Raw genomic sequence first — 21,698 nt, forward strand, 5'->3', positions numbered from 1 at the left:
AGATTTGAGTGTGGAAATCCACAGTTCAACAGTGACCCAGAAACTGATAACAGTTAAGACCAGTTTATCATGAGGAAGTGCACAAAGTTTTTCAAACTCTTTTCTGGAGAAGAGATTGTTATAAAAGCACTTGTGAGACAAAGAACAGACACAGAAGCTGCAATCACACCCTCACCAAATCAGAAATAAACGTGTGACAGAGAAACTAAACCCAGCAAGACCCTGTTCTGTATTGAGCCATAGCCCATATTGTGTAATTCCATCAAGGACAGAGGTAGCTTTTGGCCTGGGTTGCACTTAAGTCATCTAACAGCAACCTCTAGTGGTGCTTCCCAACAGATATCACATCTTCAGGAGGAAAAGAGGGGAGGACACAAGAAAAACTGTTCTGACTTGCTTCCAAGGAATCATAGAAGGTTCCAGAACAGCCACAGGATAGTCTTGGCACTGTTCCTACTCAAATCACCACTCTGAGCATGATACCTTCTGAAAATAAAGGCTTGAGTTCATTTGGAGATAAAACAAAGTACAAGAAACCCTGCTAAACTACCAAATTTTATGTAATGCCGTTGCCTGAGCTCTGGTTAAATAATACAGATAATTAAGTCTTGAGCATCCAAGACTTTTTATATTTTCCTCAAATCCAGTTTTAAGATGTTCTTGTCTGCACCAAGCAAGCTTCCATCATCTGAGGGGACTTCAGTAATACAAGTGGGTACCATTTAGTTAAAAATCTAATTTGTGTCATGTCAAATTTACATAATTTAATTAGTTACCCCTCCACCCACACCCTTTCTAGGTATATTCCAGCAGCGAAGGCCTTGAATGTCTTCTCTGGAAAAGGAAATCCTACCCCATCACACACAAGAATTTACCCAACCAGTAGGATCAGAGGGATTCAGGACACATCCTCTAAACACTGAAATAAACCTGTGTTGGGTTTTGTAACCTATATTATAGACAATAACATATTTTGAGCTTAAACATGAAAATACAACATTGCAGGAGCAAGGTTTCAATACACTTAGAGCTGAGAATTTTGATAAAGCCAGTTTGAAGTACAGTGTGGATTCACCTCTTCAACAGGGGAAGAGAAAAGTTCCTATTACAAAATACTTTTAAGTGCCATCTTAATATGCCTTCTATTAAAAGTACATTCATTTGGCAAGTCATTCAGCTTGACAGAAGCTGTCAGAACTCAAGTGAATTACAGACAGATACTGGTGAAAGAAAAGAAGATTTCACAAACTAAAGAAAGGCATCAGCACTTACAGCATTCAGAAATCCATCATTTGCTTAATGATCCACAACTGTACAACTGGGTCCAGGAATACCCTTGGCTTGTGTTCCATGCACAGTAATACAAACCTGGGCGTTATTCTGAATTGCTTTATGAGCCATGTTATGATGGTTTCTTGAAGCCTTTTAGAATGGGGTAGATGTTCTCAAACGCCTCATAGATTTCAGAACGGTCTTTTGCTCCTAAAAAGACATAAAAAAACCCAAAAACTCCACCAAGAATTAACAGAATATTGAAAATACCTGAATATGGTAAGATCACAAACCATGAAGAAAACCAGGGGTTTAAAAGCACATTACTATTAGTTTAAGGAAGAATTTCTATCATACTTCTGCCACCTCAAAGAACAATTTCCAGCTTGCTTTGCTTTAAGATTAGTTTTGTTTAATCTGTGGAACCAAAACAGCAATTTTCTGCTCTTGACAGGTGAAAAACATTGGCTTTGAAGAAAGAAGAAAGCAACTGAGAACCATCAAGGTGTTACCTGCTTACAAGTAACAGCTCTGCCTGTTGAAAAGGTAGGTGGAAAAGTAGAAACAAGAAGTGAAGGGCATTTATGCAATACTGGAAGTTGATCCACAGTTTGAGAACTCTCCTACTCCAGCTCTGAGAAGCATTTTTATTTTTAAGCTATGTTAGGGCATGTATGATTTCAAAGCTTCTTCCATGGTACTGCAAGCAAATCTTTACCACCAAGTCTTGCATTGCTGTAGGCAGGAACATTCCTTGCCACTGACACTACTCTATCCATTACAAGAAAACTGCATTTAAATGAACTAAAAGTTGGATTAAGCCCTGCTCAAATTGAATGTGTAAGCCTTTTCCTCATGTCCTCACTTGGACATGACTAATTCATCTGTGTTACCACAACTTTTACTTTAAAAGTAAAGTTACTATTAAGTTATTTCCTTGATTAGGGGGGAAAAAACCCTCACAGCTCAGCAAATTCAATTTTGCCATTGCAGCTGGGCCCAGTGTTCACAGAAAAGGATCTACTTTAGTGCTTCTGGGCCTACTGCACACTCAAGGATGTTTCTTGGTTGTTTTTTTTTTTGGGTACACTAATTGGATCAGTGGAATGGAACTGGCCAGTATGATTTTGCTGTACCTAAGAAGGTGGTGGGACACTGGAGGGGGAAGTATTTAAGCTTTATACTGAGAGTGCCCCAGACTCCAGCTGGCTGAGCTCATTCCTGACCTATGACTCTGAGAATCCCTGGCTAAGGCTGGCACTTCTCTGGTCTTCCACATGTCTCAAAGCTGTGTTGGGAATATAGATACAGCATTCAGAACTTCTGGGAACAAGTCCCACTTACCTTTTAGAAGCATTTTCATGAGCTGCACAAAAGGAATATGTTAGAAACTCAGGAATTCACCTTTTTTTTTTTTTTTGACCTGGGATGAGGTACAGGTATCTGAGAGCACACTTACTCAGCAAGGCTGCTGCCTCACGAGTGTTTTGCCAAGCAGTCTGGAAAAAAAGTTCTTAGATCTCCACCCTTTCCTCTGATAATCCCTACTAAATGTTGTCAGTGAAGTGTTTTAAGAAGTTTGCTTCCTGTCCAAGCCATTTTAAATCGCTCATTGTGAGGTTCCTATTTAAGTGCCTGAGTAGTTACAGCATGCCAGCGTCCTGTTGGCATTGACATGTGGCATTATGCTTTGAATAAAATAAAAATACTCAAGTAATACGGAAATCTGAGACTCCACATGAAGCAATAGGAGACTCTAGTGCAACAATACTGATATTATCTGCAGAAAACACAGATAAGCAGCAGTAGGCACTATTAAAAAGTTCAGTAAGAGGCTTTACTGTGGCAAGATACTAACTTTTAGCTAACGTTCAGGTCAAATGCTCTCTCAGAAGACAAAGTAGCACTAGGCTACAGATATTCAGAGAGACCACTTACCAGTCAGTACAACTTTTCCAGACACAAAGATAAGCAGCACTATCCGTGGTTTGACCATCCTATAGATGAGGCCAGGGAATAGTTCAGGTTCATAGCTGTTTCAAAGCAGGCAGGTAAGATTAGTAAAATGCAAATAAACTGTTTCAGTGTTGCATGAATAAAGTGCTCTTTAAGTGTATTAACAATAGAGTAATTAACCCCACAGATTTTAGATAGCTACTCAGAGAAAGGCAGGTCAGGCTTTAGACATCTTGAAGAGAAACCACTTAATTCCAGCTGGAGCTGGTGGGAGATCTTCATGCTTACTTTTAAATATTTCTGAGCCACTTCTGATTTTCCATAGCATTGAAATCTTTATTGTAACCTTCAAACAGTCCCCAAATCACAGAATGGCCTGGGTTGGAAGGGATCTTAAAGATCATCTCATGGGCAGGGACACCTTCCACTATCCCAGGTTGCTCCAAGCCCCATCCAACCTGGCCTTGGACACTTCCAGGGATGGGGCAGCCACAGCTTCTCTGGGCAACCTGTGCCAGGGCCTCACCACCCTCACAGTAAATCCTTCCCAGGCTGCAAAGAGCCCTTATTAGGAAGCATCTCATGCAACTAAGATGACAGCCAAGCATGAATCTTTAATATATATTTAGCTCCCAAATTACATGCAAAGTACTAGATGCAGTGCTAATAAAAGAGAACCAAATTGTGATTTTTGTCAGTGCCAAAATCTTCATCCTTTCCTCAGTGATGGCAGTAACCAGTTTTGAACAAGCCCACCTTGAAGGCACAGCATGCCCATCACTCAGCTACAGGTTTACTTCAGGTGGGTGGCTAATGGACATCCAAACAGAACCGAACCAACACCCCAGAAACACAGCGTGGTTTCGTTTCTGGATTCTGCAAATGCAGTTTGGCTTCATGCCTGAAGGTTGGAAGCCTTATCCCTGCAGATTGGCATCTGCTTTGCTGGGAGTTAAGAGAGGCTCCCTTAGTATTAAAGGCTCACAGTGGAGCGAGGGCATGGACCAGGCTCAAGGAGCTGCAGACACTGCTCCGAGTTGCACAGGGCTGTAACTGATTGCCACGTACCTGCTGAACTGCTGGTGAGTGAGAACCAAGCCTTCCAGCCGGATGGGAAACCTCACATCACAGCTCCCAACCATATTCTGGATCTTGAAGTCCAAGAACTTGGCAGGGAAGCCGAGTTTCTGCACCACCCGTGCAAATTTCCTGGCTGCCAGCCGGGACTGCTCCTCACTGAGGGAAGAGCAGAGGGGGGGGGGGAAAAAAAAAATAAATAAAAAAAAATCAACTTTGATTAGTGTTTTCCCCCCCTCTGCTCTCAAGATGGAATTCAGTTTAGAGCCACCAGTGTGCTAACCTGTGCTCCAGAAAAAGATACACTACTGCTCAAAATAGCAAGTGCCTATCCCCAAAACTGCTCCAGGGAGCTAAAAGGAGTGAGGCACTTGGACATTCACTTTCCTGGGGTCTGTGTTGATCGTGTTGCATCACCCAGAAGTTCCCCTCTTCAGAGGTTTCTTTCTCAGTTCCTTAAAGCACCTTCTCAGGGCTGATCCAAGAGTTACAGACACCAGTACAATCACCTGCTTGGGGTGGTGGGAGGGTTTGGAGAAGAGGTCTCTTAAGTGTAAGTTAATGCATTATCTCACTGACAGTTTTGGGACACAAAAAACAAGGCAGCTGCTGAACTGGAGGAAAAGAGCTTCAGAGTACAGAAATCAACTTTGCTTTTCTCAAATTCCCACTTTCTCTAGAGGCAGATGTGTTGACTGGTGAACACAGACACCGAAGAGAGACTTGACAGACAGAAGTTATGCCCTAACTCACTTTAAAAGTCAGTGAGAAATGCAAATAACTCCTTAACAATTCCTGGGCATTTTAGCAGCTTTTCTGCTGATGTCTACTCAGCTCAATCTAGATTCTGGGACAGAAGCACATGGTTCAGGAATTACTAAGCTGCCACCATGGAGAAAGCGAGGCATTTTTCAATACCACTGCTTCACTTTTTCTTGCAATTGTGACAGCCCTTTGCTAGGTACTTCAAATGAGATTTCCTGACATTTTTCCATCAGAATATAGGCATGGCTGCAAGACCCAGACCTTTAGAGAGAAGGTTAAAAAAACCCAAAAAAATACCTTTTTGCTCCCGTGCAGACCATTTTTCCAGAACTGAAGATGAGGGCTGTTGTCCGTGGTTCCCTGATTCTCATGATCACAGCAGCAAACCTCTAAAAATTCAAAGGAAAGCCTCACAGGAATTTAGCTGGGAATGTATTTCTAGTCAGTCTTTCAACAACTGATGCTTTTGAAGCCTATTACAACATGCATGTGCTTTGTACAAGTGTTTCTTTAGCACTCTGAAGTTATTTTCCACCCACCTGGGACCAGGGGAGTTGAGACTACAGTCACAGGACCATTAGAATCCACGAGCACTGAGAAAAGGAAGCGAGGGTAAAGCTTTGAGTCCTCAAGACTTACTTTTGGGTTATACTCTGCATTTCTGGCATGCAGAGCTATGTTCTTCAGATCCAGTTTACAAGCCAAGTTTACAGTCGACACAATATTCCTGAGGAACAAGAGAGGAACTTTCTTACTCCAAAAGCCAGCAACGGCAGAGCCAAACCCCAACATGGACTTAATGTGGAGTCACACTCCAATTAATATTTGCTATCCAACTGATTTCCTGCTTCTTTCCGACTCCAGCACTAAGCTACTTTTGGCAAAACTTAAGTAATTCAATATCAAAATTACACTTTGAAATCTAACAAGGTATGAAATTATTAGTCCCTGAATTCTAAGTTTGTGTGTCTTCCAAAAGCTACATCACTGACGTGTTTCACAGATTTGGACTGAACCGTTACTGACTGTTTAGAGTTACTACAGCACTTAAGGTAGGTAAGGGTATGTTATTTTCTATATAAACTACTCCACAGTTGCCCTACCTTAGACAGGACAGGATCTTTTAACAAGAGGAGTGTTTCTCACACCCAACCCTCTGCTCTCAGTTCTGTTTCTCCTCTTGAAAAAAGAAGACTGACAACTTTAAACCCCTGGAGTCTGCTGTCATCCTTCACATTCTCCTTGCTGGAAGAAATCCTCCTTTTCAAGTATCTTTATGTTTTTGTCAGTTCATTTGCTCCACCTCTCCCTCCAAGAGGAATAACTGCCCCTGTAGCTTTTTGGTTGGGCTTATTTCAGACCAAACCATGTTTGCCACGTTCTCCGAGTGAGAAATCAGATATATGCTACATATATAACACATAAAAACTTACTGTAGCTGAGGAAGTGTGCCAGAGCTTTCTGATGCAGATGACACTGGGGTCACAGGAGTCATTGGAGTCAGATGAGGACACACCCCAGAGGTTTCAGGAGATGGCTGAGTCGCATCTGGATTCGAGAAGCTGCTTTCATCCGTGAAGATACCACTGTCCTCATTTCTTGGTACTGGCACATCGGGCTCTTTTGGCATTTCATGACCATCTTCAGATAGACTTTGTTCTTGGTTATCTTGGGTGACATCTGGAAGAAAGCTGAGGTCCACAGAGGAGAAGTCTGCACGGAGCTCTTCGGGCTGATTAAATTGAGAACCGAACGCATCTTTGGTTGTTTGACTTGGAAGTTCCACATCATAAGGGCTCATGGGAGTGAACAGGTGAGGACTAGTTGAGAAGTCATCCTTGAATTAAGAAAAAGGGTCTTGTATTATTAAAACATTAACTGGGAGAGCAAATTAAGATTAATCTTCAATAAGTACATTTCAATATTTTTTCCTCCCAATATGTAATCGTAGCAAAGAATAGTTTTAAGACTTGAAAGTGCATCCTTTGCTTCTCTATCAGCATATAAAAATCCAGATAACTTTTATAATGGAGAGATGCATTTTCCCACCGCACTTCAAAGGCAGTCTGGGGTACCCCTGTGACACCACAAGTTGAGAAATGCTACACACCTTCAGCAGTGACTGCAGGTGCAGTCTGCCTGCTGGCACTTCGCCCTTCACAGCCACTGTCACACCTCAGTCATGCACACACAACCAACATAATTGCTCATCGGTTTTTCCAAGGAAGACAGCTGGCGTTTTCTGGCTGCCTTTACCTCCCATTCTGTACATTCTTGCCATTTCCTCTCCCTGCTAGCAGGGGACAGTGTCAGCGTTGGGTTTGTGCAACAGAGGGCAGCAGCTCACAGAACCAGCAGAGTTTATTCCTCAGCTGCTGGAGGTCACCAGGCTGATTTGAAGGGAGACACAGTCAGCACCGCCAACATCCTGCCCTCTGCCAAGTGCACAACACACCTGCAAGCAAGCCCTTGCATAGTAATGTCCTCCTTATTATTAAAATCTATTTTTAAAAAATCATCATATTGATGAGGCAAGAGTTTAGGAAAGGATTTATTCCCTATCCATTAGAGCATAAGCCTCTGCCCAGTGGAAAGCTTCTTCCAAAAAGGTGGTTTCTGCCAACACCCACAGCAGGTGACAGCTTGGGCTGAGGACTCCATACAAGAGGTTTTGCGTTTATTTAGGCATTTTTGGGCTTGAGAGCTAAGAGGACTTCAAAAGTCCAAGCAGAAACCAGAACAGGGAAGGGTGCATAAGACCGAGGCCCTCGAATTGGCAGCAACTGCCTGAACTCCAGTGGGAGCAGGATTTCCAGATCAATGCTTTCCAGCCCTGAGCTAGTGCTGCTCTCTGCTAGTCAGCTCACTTGGCAACACAACCATGCACACAGGGAGATCTCTGCTCCTACTTTGCAGTATATTTGCCTGTAGACACTTGGAAAACTTCCACTAAGTGACAGATCCTCCCAGAGAACCCTCACTAGCTTGAATACAGATGCAATCGGGTCTAGCTCTGAAAGCATTACAAACACCTACATTCAAAACTGCTCCTAAAATTGGCTTGTAGATGCAGAGACCCACTGGAGGTCAGGTGGGGCAGAGTGCTGCTGAATAAGCAGATGCTCCTTCACCCTCTGGAACACAGAGCACTGTCTGAGAATTAAGGTCAGATACAAAAGTATTAACACTTACAAATAAGAATATATTAAGGAATAACAGAAAATGCATCTATTTTAAAGAGATAACATTCAAGTTTGCAATAGGGAAAGGAAGGCACAGTCTCTGCAAGAACTCAAGTGAACTAAAGTTTGGGAGCTTATAGGGAAAATTTTGTACAAACCACAACACAGAGAAGATGGTCTTCTCATCATTGAGTCTGTGAGACTACTCACATCATACTAAAGGGGCATCAAAGAATGAATGTAACAATCAAAAAAAATTCTCCAGTTTGTTGCACAGCTTAAAGAAAGAAGCGGAGGGAGAAGCTGAGTGGTATATGAGTGTGGAAGTATTAAACAGCTGTAAAACAAGTTTAAAAGAAGCAAGAGAAAGCAAAGTGCATAGGGTAGGTAGAAGCAGAAAGGTTTTTATCAGGTCTCCACGTAAGTGGCGTAAGGAAAAGCCCTTATAGGGTTAAGTGCTGGGGAATATTGCCTTCTTGTCAGGCAGATGCTCAGAGGCTGTGAAAGGGGGCACAAGACCATGTTTGCTTTGGGCTGGCTGCCAAGGGTTATTGCTATAGACTCCGGGTTAATTAACTCCACTGAAGGCCCCACCAACTGCATAGCTTTGGACATCTCCCAGCAGCTCTGGGAAGGAGATTTCACACACAGATCCTATCTGAGATCACTCACTTTGGGGCAGCTCGAGGGGAAACAGCCATTTTCACTTCCACCACAGAAATCCCTGCAACTCGGGTACACGTAAATCAAACTCTGCTGCTTTAAGCAGCAGACTTGGATTCCCCCCCCCCTCCCTGCAGTGATACCACACATCTGCTGTTATCAAGTATCCCAGCAAGTCTGAAATGTAAAAAACCCAGCAGCATTTGTAAAACCCTGATTATACCTCACCACATTATATACATTACATTATTATATAAGGCCACACTCAGAAGGCTTTACCAACTTCCACAAGGGGGTCTCTGGATTTAAACAGCCTATTTGCTGAGCTGAAAAGTAGTTTACAAGCAGGATGCACGTAAAGAAGTTGCATTCCCTGAACAAAGACGACGCTCAGCTGTGGAGTCCAGCTTTCTCTAGTCCCTCACCCCAAGGAGCAAGTCAGTAAGGGAGCTCAGTAAGTGCTTGGCAACCACTTGAGATGAGCAGGACCATTTCAAATACCAAAAGAATAAGTTTTTGCAGACATTTATGAACCAGCATGATGAGATCCAAGCCTCCTGCCCTCTCCTCAGGGGCCACACGCCCCAGAACGTGAACAGGTCCTTGCAAGCAGCATCATCCTTCTTAGAATCATAGAATCAGCTGGGTTGGAAGGGACCTTCGAGATCATCAAGTCCAACCCTCGATCCACTACCGCTGCGGTTACTAGACCATGGATCTAAGTGCCACATCCAATCTCTTCTTAAAAATCTCCAGGGACGGAGAATCCACTACTTCCCTGGGCAGCCCATTCCAATGTCTGACCACCCTCTCTGTAAAGAAATTCTTTCTAATATCTAACCTAAATCTCCCCTGGCACAGCTTAAGACCATGCCCTCTTGTCTTGCTGATGGTTGCCTGGGAAAAAAGACCAACCCCCACCTGGCTACAACCTCCTTTCAGGGAGTTGCAGAGAGTGAGGAGGTCTCCCCTGAGCCTCCTCTTCTCCAGGCTGAACAGCCCCAGCTCTCTCAGCCTCTCCTCACAGCACTTGTGCTTGAGTCCCTTCACCAGCCTAGTTGCCCTTCTCTGGACCTGCTCCTTCTTGCAGCAGGTAAGAGCGACTTTCCCTCTGGAGAAGCCCTCCATGCTCCTGAGAGGTCTGGGCCAGCTCGGGGCGGGGGGGACGGTGAAATATCCCGGTTTACATTCGCTGGAATGCGGAGATGACGCAGTTGATGCTCGGGCCGAGCACAGAGCACAGCGCCGCGTTGGTGGTATAGTGGTGAGCATAGCTGCCTTCCAAGCAGTTGACCCGGGTTCGATTCCCGGCCAACGCAGTTGTCTTTTTTTTTTTTTTTTCCCCCCCAGATTGTTTTGTGGTTTGGGTTTTCCTCCTCCCCTCCCCCTTTCTTTTCCCTCCCTTACCTGCCCGCTGTAGCTCTCCAGGTACCGCTCCAGCGCCGACGGATCACCCATAGGCTCAACCTCCCACCCAGACCCCCCATCTCATTCCGGTCCCGGTTTTAACCCCCAAGGGCGGCACCGGGGGCGGGTGCGGCTCGTCAGGGAATTTAACACAGCTGGGAGTTCAACCCCCATCACACAGCCCTGGAGCGGCTCCTCGGGGAGCACAGCCCCTCACAGCTGGGAGTTCAACCCCCGTCCAACAGCCCTGGAGGTTCCCCCCTGCCCTTGGCAGGGCTGTCCCAGCGCCTTCTCCCCATCCTGCCGGACTGGAGGAATCGGGGTGCTCTCGTGTGCTTTACAGGAGCCTAAAAGCACAACCTGCTCCCGAGCTCCCCTGAGCCTGCTCCCCTCCGCGGGGCTGAAGGGAAACGGGGAGTTGGAGCTGTGATTCAGACCTTGCAAAGATAACGCTTTTTAGCAAGCAAGCGTGATGTGCCCTTAATTTCTCCCACCTGCCTCATCAACTGGAATGAGGCCCATCTGGTCCTTGGAGCCCCGGGCCAAAAGTATAAACTTCAAACTTAAGGCATTGTGCTGAGATGGTTTGTTCTCAGCTGGGCTAACGCTGCTTAGGGGGAGGAAGTGTTTGGTCCTTACATTTGCTGTCCTTCCCCTCGCAGACATTTTCCCCTCTGGAGTCTGTTTCTGCCCTTTTTACGGGATGATTTAAGGCCATTCCTTTTTCCAGTGTGTGGGGATTCCAGGTGTGAGGCAGCACGTTCCCAGCAGGGAGTTCATGTTGTGCCTGGCTGACTGATGCTGTGGGAGTCTCATGCTGCCAATGCAGCTTGGCTTGGGCGCTGCTTGACTCCACGCCAGCAACTGCTGTCTGACTTGTTCCTTCTCTTCTGTCCTGTCTCTGCGTGGTGATGGAGGGATGGATGGATGGATTCCTGTGAAGGTGCAGCTGGGAACACATCCCTGTCCCTGTCTGGGCTGGGGGATGTGCTGACTGTCATGATCAGTGCACATATTACTCTGCTAGAAGGACTTTGCTTTGCGCTGTGAGATTTGCTTGCAAACGGCAGTCTGAGCTGAGGAAACCCTTTGGGAGGAGGTGTCAAAGCCCAGGCATGCAGCAGGTTTTTGGGAGGTATGGCCAGGCTCTTCTTGCTGCCCCAGAGGTGCAAATGCTTAGATTAGTACCCTTTAGCCATGAGGCAGAGTGTACGTGGCTGACGAGCATCCTTCCCTCCTCAGCACAGCCTGCTCGTCTGGTCTGAGGTATTTCTGGGACTTACTTACCTTCCAACTTACAGGAGCCAAACCCTCCTGGCCCCAGAAAAATCCAGCCTCAAGCAAGTTGATTTACATCACACAGCCCATCCCAGAGCACCCAGGAGGGCAAGTTGAGCAGCAAAGCAAGGAGAGGACTGTCAGAGAGGTTGTAGCTTGAATTACAGAGGCTGATGGAGCCAGCTCGGACCAGTTCAGGATGGTTAAAACTAAAATGTCCCATTTAGGGTTGGTGGCCAGACAGCTCTGTGGCCTTGGCTGCTTTTGCAGGCACAACAGGATAGGGTACTGAGGGCTGTGGTGGGGGGCTCTGCTCCCACCAGCAGTGACCAGCCCAGCCCTCACAGCTGCTTCGTGACAGTGAGGGCCTGCATTGCCCACAGGAATCATTGAACTGAACACAGGGATTGTGCCAAATTTGTTCTGTCCTCTGGTGCTCCCCCAGCACGTGACACCATTGCTGTGCTTCAGTGGGGAAGCTGGAAAACTGTGGTGCTCGTGGTGCTTCCCTGGTGTGGCCCTGTCTGTAGCATTGCAGCTGAAGTGCTGTGAGTTTCCTCAACAAATTAATCCTTCACTGCCCTGCAGAACCCCCTGGAGGTGAGATACGTTCATCTCGAAGCCCCTGAGGAACTGATTTGTCTGCACTTTGTGAACCTGAGATGGAGAGGTCAAATCATGGTGTGTGAGTGAGGCTACATCATAAAACTCTTAATAATGGTGTTCCTTCTTGCCTTGAATATGGACATCCTGCAAATGCAGAGGCACCAGGAAGTGATGAGATTCTGGGTGAGTTTGGTGCCTCTTGGGTTAAATGGGTGTAAGGTTGTTTACCCATCTGGAGGCGGGGAAGAAGGGAAGATGTTTAGAAAGCTGAGAGATCATCTGAGGAGTGAAGAGTCACCACTGTGTGGGCGATTCGAGCTCTCAGGCTTGCTTGGATGTAGGGGAAGGGTCTTCTGGATGCTACCCAAGGAAGGGGAGGTATGGCTGTGCCTCAGGAGGGTTCTGTGCCCACAGCCTCCTCCTCCAGGCTGGACATCTCCTTGTGGTGCCCAGCTCATGGAGGCTCAGCGAGTGGGGTGTCCAGTGGTGGGGAGCCCCAGGGAGTGGGAGGTCTCGAGAGCAGGAGGCACTGAGTCCCTGGGCTTCCCCCTCCTTCAGTCTCCCAGTTCTGGGTCTCCCCTTCTTAGTCATCAGAAGTATTGTTACCTCTCTGCTGCAAGTGTTCTTCCTTCTTCGGCAGGAAGGACTGACCCCTGTCATGGGTTGGACAGACGTTAATTTAAAATGTGTCACTTGGAACTCGTGCGACCCATCTCCTTGATTTCTGATCATCCAGGTGAAATAACATTATAAAAGGCAACTATTTTTCCCATTCAAACTTAAAAAAAAAAAAAAAATTATTTCTGTCTCAAACTACCTGAGCTTCTCCCCTCCTTCCTCTTGTCCCCACTTTTTCCCCTCCCCTCTTTTTCCCCCTTCCTCCTTTTTTCCTCTTCCCCTCCTTTTTTCTCCTGCCTTTCCCCCCCTTTCCCCTCCTCTTTTTCCCTCTCCCCTTCTTTCCCTCTGTCTTTTTCCCCCCCACTTTTTAATTCCCTTTGGAAAGCAGCAGCCATGCAGATCCCGGCTGGAGTGACTCACGCCAGGACTGCTCGGGGCAGGGCAGGAGCCGCTGGAGGCAGCCCTTCCCTTCCCCACGTCCCCAGGAGCCAGTGACGGGGTGATGAATCACTGCGGTGCAGAGTTACTGTAATGATGAATTGTCATGAGTCTTAATTAGCAAATTGCTTAATTTTACTTAGAAAGTTGATGATTAGTGCGACAATAAGTGCTTTGTGTATTCTTTGTAAGAGTCATTCAGTATCGTTTTTCCTTGGATAACTAATTGGAGAAGACTATTCCACAGAGCTCCTCCAGCACGCCTGTATCAGTCCCTTAAACATTTCTGGAGCAGACACTGCTGCATCACCTGGATGCTGTAATTATGGGATGGGACTGATCACAGGAGACTTCCAAAAACCTGGAAGGGACAGGGAGCAAGCCAGTAAGGGAGCTCTACCTGTTTTATTCATCAGTGCTCTGCACAGCTGCCTTCTATTCCAGCATGCCTCGCTGCTTGCTTTGAAGTTGGCTAATCTTGGTTTGGCTTTATCTTATCTTTTTTAGGAGCCAGTTTGAGAATTAAAAGCTCGTGACTGACAATGTTCTGCTTTCTGCTCTCCTGAGCTTTATGCTAAACCTTTATAGCTGTAATTGTCTCAGAAGAGTGTAATTGCCTCAGGCGTAGCTTGGATCTCCTGGTGCCCTTGCTGCCTGCAGTGTTTAAAGCTCTGCCTTTGGCACAGGTAGAAGAGCAGCTGAGAGCAGAATCGTGTTCCAGGGGAAAAAAATCAATATAATATGCACAGGATGCCTCCAAATTCAGCACTTTCTAATTACTCTAGGATCCTGAACTTCTCCATCAACAGCAGAATCCAAGTCTTGTTGTGAAGGTTGTTCCTTCTGTGTGGTTTAGCCCTGTTTTGGTCCCTGTGCCTTGATTACCATCTTACCAGGGGTGTAAATAGATTGAGGTGCTGAGGAGAACCCCAAAGGGGGTCAGGGAGAGGAGCAGGTGAGCTGCAGCAAGGTCAGGGGGAGCAAAGGACATGCATGGAGCTGGAAAGGCTCTCGAGAAGTGTCTGCAGCCCAAAAGGCAACTCAAAGGTGGATGCTGGAGTCCGTGGGTCTGACAAGTGTGACCATCACTCTCTCCTACTTATCTGTCCCATAATGCTCCATTCTAGACATGATGAATGCTTGTCAGTGTCAGCAAATACTGGATTTATTGCCAGGGAAGGAAAGAAGCCACTATGACTACTCACTGAGTAATAGTGAGTAATTTGACTTTTAGTTGTGAATTAGTGTCATCGTTAGATTATACTGGTGTAAACATGAACAGAATCAGGTCCATTAGTTTTGATATTTGGTTCTAACTTGCCCTGTGTAAAGCAGGAGTAACCCTCTTGCAGAAGTGAGGAAGTTAAGCCAGAATCTAGTTTAATTTTCCAGGTTTCTTGGGCGGTGGGAATGGCTGTAACTTCCCATTTACCCCGTAGTGTCTCTCCCTGTGCTGGATGATGCAGCCCAGGTCACACAGTGGTAAGGGTGCCTCTTCTTTGCCCTGGTTAAACTGGGGCTCTCTTGTTCCCTGAAAAGGGCAGTAATGGGGGGGATTTGGTACTTTTTGCAGACATTAGTGGGCTCTGAGCACTTGTGTGCCAATGCATGTGCCTGCCATGCTCCCTGGCAGAGACCAGTGTGCTCTGGCTTCTGGATCAGGGAAGAAAGTCCCTTCTGTCACATGGGAAAGGGGTAAACTGGCTAGAAAAGAGCCATTTTTTTCTGGCTTCTACAGCTCTATTATGTGCAATGGAGACACTAACTGCCCCTGTGTCAGAGAATTGCTGAGAACCAGACCCAGAGAGGATTGCCAAATCCTCCACTGAATGCCAGAGGAAGCACTGTAAGTAAAAGTCATCTGTCTCAACTGAAGGCTGAATGGTGACTCAAAATCTCTACAGTTAACTTCATTTAATTTTCCTATCTGTGCAAAGCAACAAACTGATTAAAGGCAGGCATTCTGTATGTTGTTTGCATAGCAATCCACTTGTCCTGGCCCAGCCTCGTACTGCAGTGTGGAGGAGAGCCCAGCAGTCTGTTTTTATTTTTCATTCTGTGTTGCATTTAAAATGTGGCCAGAAAAGGGGGGAGCAGGGTGGGGTGGGTGTTTAAACATTGGCTGCCCACCTTAATTGCAACCGAGCAATGAATGGCTGCAGGCTTTCTTGGACAGCTCCTCCGTGAATGTCACACACAAATCCATCTGACACCTGGGGTCAGAAGTATCCTTCCGTGCTTTTTGTTAAGTCATCTCGCCCATTTCTGTGCCAAACGGTCTGGCTAAATTGAATTGCATTTAAATGAGGTGAGTGTGCCATGGATCATCTGACTGCTGCTGCTCCCCTCCGAGTTTTGTGACAAATCACTCTAAATGCAAACACTGTGTCTCATACCCTGAACTTACTGCTGCAATTAAAGGCTGATCCTTTAAGCTTTATCTGGAAAAACAATATAGTAATAGCACTCCTGCGTGTTTGCACAGAAAAGGAGAGGTGTGCATACAGCAGGTGCTAGCAGAGCTCTGTTAATTCAGTTTGCAGTCACATTGAAGATGTGAGCAGTGACATTGGCATGTCCAGGGCCTTCAGTGCAAGCTCTCCAGGAATTACAGCACTTACTGTGATGCCTTCACTGCTGTGTCAGCTGAGCTGTGCCACCACTCCAGTTTCTATTAGCTTATGGTACAGGAGAGGGCAACAAAATGCAAATGCAATGAGTCAAGGAAGGTTTCTGAGCAGTACCTGAATTCCCCCTAAAACTGAGTTTTGTCTGAGTGATCAGCAAGATGCAATGACTGACACTGGAATGAGTCCCCAGGGCTCACAGCTCGGCGATTAGTCAGTTCTCATTACCTCTTCCTCCAATTAACGTCAGCAAATCCGTGCTCCTGAGTCAAGGAGGACCTCAGGAGGAACTAGACTTCCCCAAAAGGCTGCCAGATGTCAGCAGCAGCTCCAATCCCCTCGCCTTGATGGTTCTGTGCTTTTAACACACATAATTAACTGTTAACACTGTCCTGTTTCTGTCACTCCAGCCCTTCACCCGTGGTCTGTCAATAACCACTGTGAGTTTGGCTGTGACTGACGAGTCTGTGCCCAGCTCTGCTGTCATGTGCTCCTGCACTTCATCTCATTTCCATGCTCATCCCAGCCAAGCAGGAATCCAGCCTGAGATCCCTTTTGGTAAAGCCTCACCCCTCCATTTGGATCTTCCTCCCTGCTGTCTTTGCCATTTCTCTTGAACAGGTTATGGCATCAGGCTGTGACATCTTTTACCGTAGCTTTTATGGTCAGTCTGTGCAAGTGGAATATGAGTTAATTTTCCCCTTACAATCCAAGATACTACATGGAATATTTTTACATATTTTTGGTGTCTGCAGGCTGTGGAAGAAGCTCACTTGTCACAGTGTCCTTCATTATGAAGGTGTCATTTTTTTTCCATCGGTTCACTTATCCGCAGCTTGTCAGGAATAATTAAGTGCTGTGGTTGCTTTGACCTCCCTTCAACGGACATTTACACAACTCATAAATACAAGAGTAGCTCCCCTGAGCTCTTTTTCCACGCAGGTAGAGTTGCTCAGCTTTGCTCAGCAATGCTTTGAGAAAAATGAGGAGCCCAGATGGGCATGTGTTTGGGAGGATCCTGAGTTCGTTGTTTCCTAAAACCCATGTTGCTCAGATCAACTAAGTTTTGCTTATTAACATTAAGAATACATTTATCCCCAGGTATTTTTACAGTCCCCTTTACTCCCAAATTGGCACAGGCAGTGCTGATGTCCAAAATAAATGAAGTGTGTGAAGACAGACAGTTTAAAGGTGTTGAGGAATGTGGCTGTTTCAGACCTCTCACATCTCACTCGACTTTCACCTAATTTGTTAACGGGTATGTTTTTCCCTGGGGGACAATAATGCTTTTCTCTGTAACATTTTATAGAGGACCCTCTAAACCTCCTTTTGTCCCTCTGGGTAAAATCAGTCGAATTGGCTTCTTTTCTGGTGCCTCTCTATTTTCCCTAGAGAATCCAAGTTGGTTCTTAACCCTTTCTGTCCTCCAGGCCTTACAAACTGTAGGATAGAAACACTTAGATGTCTCACAAGTCTGGACACAACGTGGGCAGCTGCAGGTTCACTGGGGAGAGGCTTCTCACTGTCTAAAAAATTGGATGTATAGGTGAAGAGAAGAATATTTGCTCATTTTAAGTATGAGCTAAAAGAGAAACTCGCAGAGGGATGCACGGTGAGTTTGCAACCGGGAATTGTTGGGTCTCCTGGGGCAGCAGTGATGTTGTCAAGATGTCTCCTCAGACCCAAGGGTTTGCAAACATTTCCAAGCCTCCAGCCACCCTTGGGACACAGGTGAGTGTCACCACCAGTGATGGCAAACTGGGGAGCAGAGAGCAAGGCTCCCCTCCGGTGTGACACTCATTACACCAGGCAGGCGGCCGCATCCCTCGCGTAGCCGCAGACAAAATACTTTAATATTCACTTACTCTGCGGTGGCAAGAACAGCTGGGATGGTTCCTGTGCTCTTTGATTTATCCAGACAGGCTACGAGGGTGTTTGCTGCACATTTCCTTAGAAGTTTGTCACAGCCTGACACCCGCTGTTCCCGCGGTGCCTCACAGAGCTCAGTCAGTGTCCTTCCCTGGCTGGGGGAGGAAAACATCCTGAGGCAGCCTTGGGATACCTCATCCTCAGATTGAAAGAGCCCTTGGAGCAGGAGGTCTGTCTGACTTTCCATTTCTCTTCCCCCCCCCCCATCTCTCACTCCATCTTGTTTGTATTTGCTGCCCATCCCACTACGTTTCAGGTGAATGACAGGTCTGTGCTTACAAGGGATGTTGTGTTGGTGTTGAAAACGTTTTCCTTTGCAAAGGAAAATATCTTCATTCCATAGGAATTGATGCAGAAGAGTATTAATTCAAAACCTGCCCTAGATTAATGTAGAACAGCACAAATAACAACCAGGTACTGTGAATGATGAATGGGAGAAAGGATTTTAACTGTCAGCGTGCTACCACACAGGGAGTATTTTACAGGAGGCACCGTGTTTTCTGTGTCATTTCTGCATTTGCTTTACTTAACAATAACCATCCGATCTTAAAAAATCATCTTCTGCTAAGGGTACTACCAAGAAGGAAGGAGAATATTTGGAACTTGCTTTGAAACAGTTGCTCTCATGGGAACTCAAAGCATGGTTGTTATTGTGCTACTCGGAAAGCTGCTTTTCTGTCCAGCTTCCCTGTGATCCCTTTAGCTCTATCTGATACCAAAGGCTTGAGATCTCCAGATTAGGAATTAAATTCCACCTCTGTGGCCCAGACCTGATGATCCGCTGGAGTCACAGCAAATGGGTTTTCCTTTACAGTGAGTGCTTCCAGCTGAAGCTGTTGCTTTTTGGTCAAAATTGAACTTTTTGGGGAGAAAAGATAATTAAAGCCACGCGATACAGGTGTAGGAATAATAAGTGGCTCGAAAATGAGCAGGGATTATTCAAATGGCAAGCCCTGATCTTGCAAGGATTTAAGTGCTTGTGTTATTCTGCTGGCATGTGTAAGTACACAGGACAGTTGGGAGGGCTCTGTCTTGGGCTGATGGGGGATTTAGGGTGGCCATGGCACGGCCAGAGGCTGTAAAGTTGGGACAGCTGGGTGGGATGCAGCACTTAGAGCATCAGACAGCAGTTGCTGGTGAAAATCCAGAAATGGAAAGTGAATGTAATTTATAAATAAGCACTTTTTTTCAGTGAGCTTCTAACAATTTGCCTTATAAGCTGGATTCCCAGCAGCACAAAATGTGACCATGATCATCTCAGTTTAATTAAAGTATATCTATGTCGTGATAGCATGTGGATTATGTGGAGACCTGCAGCAGCCTGATGGATTTTCATCCTGCTCACATACAATGTCATGGTTTAGACCGTTGTTTTTTATGATGAGCTTTTATTCTCCTTGCAAGAGTTTCCAGTGTCATTTCTGCTGACAGATGCTGCTTAGGACAGATTTATTTTTATTCCCTTACAGTTTGAATTGGATCAAACATCTTTTTCCACGTAGCTCAAGTTTCCACAGTGGAGTTACTCCTCGTTTACTACTCCAAAAAAGAAAATTGTAGTTGTTTTTTGTGACTTTCTTTAGCAGCAGTTGAAATGTTTTTTTGGCGCGTGTGCGTATAATCTATTAATTTCCACTTCCTGTCAATTGTAGGAATTGGTGCTTATAAATAGTATAAAAAATTTTTATGCAGATAAAAAGAGACAGAGAGAAAATCCAGCATTTGGTTTGAGCTTTTTTTTTTTTTCGAGAAAAATCCAGCATTTGGCCTTTTTTTTTCTTTCCTAGCTGCAATCAGTGAGGTGTTGAAACTTGTAGGGTGTTTGTTTCTGGCATTGATAAGGATCTCTCACATTCTTATATAAAATGCTAAATTAACAGTAATCAACCCCCACGAATTACAGCCCCACTCAGGCATAACTTGCCTTTCTCTCCAGCTTCCTCTGAATCTGCAGATCTGAAGGCTTTTTCCCTGTGATCTGAGAAAGCAAAATTCCTGACAGAACTAATGGGGCTCCTGCAGCATTTTAAAACCTTTTCTTTTTCCCCACGAGTGGCTGCCTAATGTGACTGGGATTCCAGTGGCTGTTTGCATTATTCCCTCCCTGCAGTCGGGATATTCAGCACCATTAGCCTGCCTGGCTGGTTGGCACGGCTGTGGCTCTCTGGTGAGGCTTTCCAGCAGGTTTCTCAGTCCACATAATTGAGATAGTTTGTTGCCTTAAGTAAGTATTGGGTAATGGTACCTGATGTGGGATTTAAAAGCATTTTCAGGTCCTTGTGTTGTGCTTTGTGCTGTGATGTTGTGGCAAATGTGCAAGATGCGAAGGACCAGAGATTTCTGAGCTGGTGGGAAGCGGTGTGTTCTCAGCTGAAACCCCTCAGAGCCAACAGTGACCATCCAGCAGGGAAATCGATTCCAACTTCTGGAAGAGGGAAGTGAGGAAAGTTCTGCTGCGTCATAGAATATCCTGAGTTGGAAGGCACCCACAAGGATCATCGAGTCCAACTCCTGGCCCTGTACAGACACCCCAGCAATACCACCCTGTCCCTCAGAGCTTTGTCCAAACATTCCTCGAGCTCTGTCAGCCTTGGGGCCGTGCCCACTGCCCTGGGGAGCCTGTTCAGTGCCAACCACCCTCTGGGGGAAGAACATCTTCCCAATATCCAGCCTAAACCTCCCCTGACACAGCGTCCTGTCATTCCCTTGGGTCCTGTCACTGGTCACCAGGAAAAGGGATCAGATCCTGCCCCTTCTGTAGCTGTAGCAGCTGGATTTATACTCTCTGCTCTCCCATTGCAGCTCAGCTCCTGGCAGGAGGGGCAACCCTGTCCATCCTATGCCCTTCCCTGGCTCTTGGCTCCAGTTTTTCTCTCTCTGTTGGCAGGACCCTCATGCGCTCTCTCTGGGGCAGCAAATCTGTTCCCACTCCTGGAAGCAGTGAGTTGGTTCTGACGCCATCTGGAAAACTGCTGTGGACAAAAGCAATTAAACATCAGCAAAATCTGCTTCTGCCAAGTCCTGTCACAACCACTACCAAAATGGTCAATATAAGCAAGATTTGGCCTTAAATTTGCCCCTGGGAAGCGCAGGGCAGGGATGCTTCCTTTGCCTGGCTCATGTGCTGCCCTCAGCAGCGCTCCTGCAAGAGTGGACTGTCCAGCCAGGATGTGCTGAGCCAGGGAAGCTCTGGGATGAAGCAGCAAAACGCTGCCTTGCCAGCTGATGGCCGGTCACGCATTCCAAGTGTCTGTCTCCACATTCCTGTGGCCACCCCGCCAGCCAGGCCTCGCCTCCGGGCCCGCTTCGCCTCCCTTGCAAAGGCACAGCTTCCGCCAGCATCCGCCTTGCACCGCTGCCTTTGTTTGCTCTGGAGAGTTTGGAAAAGCGGAGGTGGCCTGCAGCTGGGTGACACACGTGGCTGGAGAAGAGGGGAATGGTGAGCTCTTCCCTCAGCTCCATGCAAATCCTCGTTGGATACGGAATGCTGCGGAGCGGTTGATTTCTCAGAGATGTGTTGGGACCAATAAACGAATGGTTTGCTCCGAGCGACAGGGCCTGGAAGTCAAACCAGGCTCTTCATTGCCAGAGGTCTGAAGAAATGACAGGAGGGTGTGTGCAAAGCCCTGGGGTGATGTCAGCCTTCCTGCTGTGCTGGGATAACTCCCTTTTGCCAGCTGCAACCAGCCACTGTGGATACCACAGCCGGGCTTGGGATGCTGGTTCTGACCAGCATCAGCAGTGACCCGCACCCACCACTGCCTCGGCCATCCTTGTCCCCACTCCTGCTGCCAAAAATGGTGAATTTTCTCGTGTGCAGCAGTTTGTTTTTTCCCATGAATGTTTGGGACCCTGGGAAGCTGAGGGTTAATGTCAGTGG

General features: G+C 46.4%; 1 protein-coding gene and 1 non-coding gene across 2 annotated transcripts; one reads left to right on the top strand and one right to left on the bottom strand.

The window, feature by feature from the left end:
• Positions 1-1,402: 1,402 nt before the first annotated feature.
• On the bottom strand, positions 1,403-10,373 carry TBPL2 (TATA-box binding protein like 2). The gene is made up of 7 exons (XM_027724372.2): positions 10,323-10,373; positions 6,504-6,907; positions 5,710-5,797; positions 5,368-5,459; positions 4,297-4,464; positions 3,211-3,305; positions 1,403-1,482 (listed from the first exon to the last, which is right to left on the bottom strand). Exons 1-7 carry the CDS (start codon positions 10,371-10,373, stop codon positions 1,403-1,405), a joined length of 978 nt encoding a protein of 325 aa, XP_027580173.1.
• TRNAG-UCC lies at positions 10,163-10,234 on the top strand. Its single transcript has one exon. It is a non-coding gene; the product is annotated as a tRNA-Gly (tRNA).
• Positions 10,374-21,698: the final 11,325 nt, after the last annotated feature.

The sequence above is a fragment of the Pipra filicauda genome, unplaced genomic scaffold, assembly GCF_003945595.2.
Source record: "Pipra filicauda isolate LSUMZ 115617 unplaced genomic scaffold, ASM394559v2 scaffold235_size1210477_pilon, whole genome shotgun sequence".
Taxonomy (NCBI): domain Eukaryota; kingdom Metazoa; phylum Chordata; class Aves; order Passeriformes; family Pipridae; genus Pipra; species Pipra filicauda.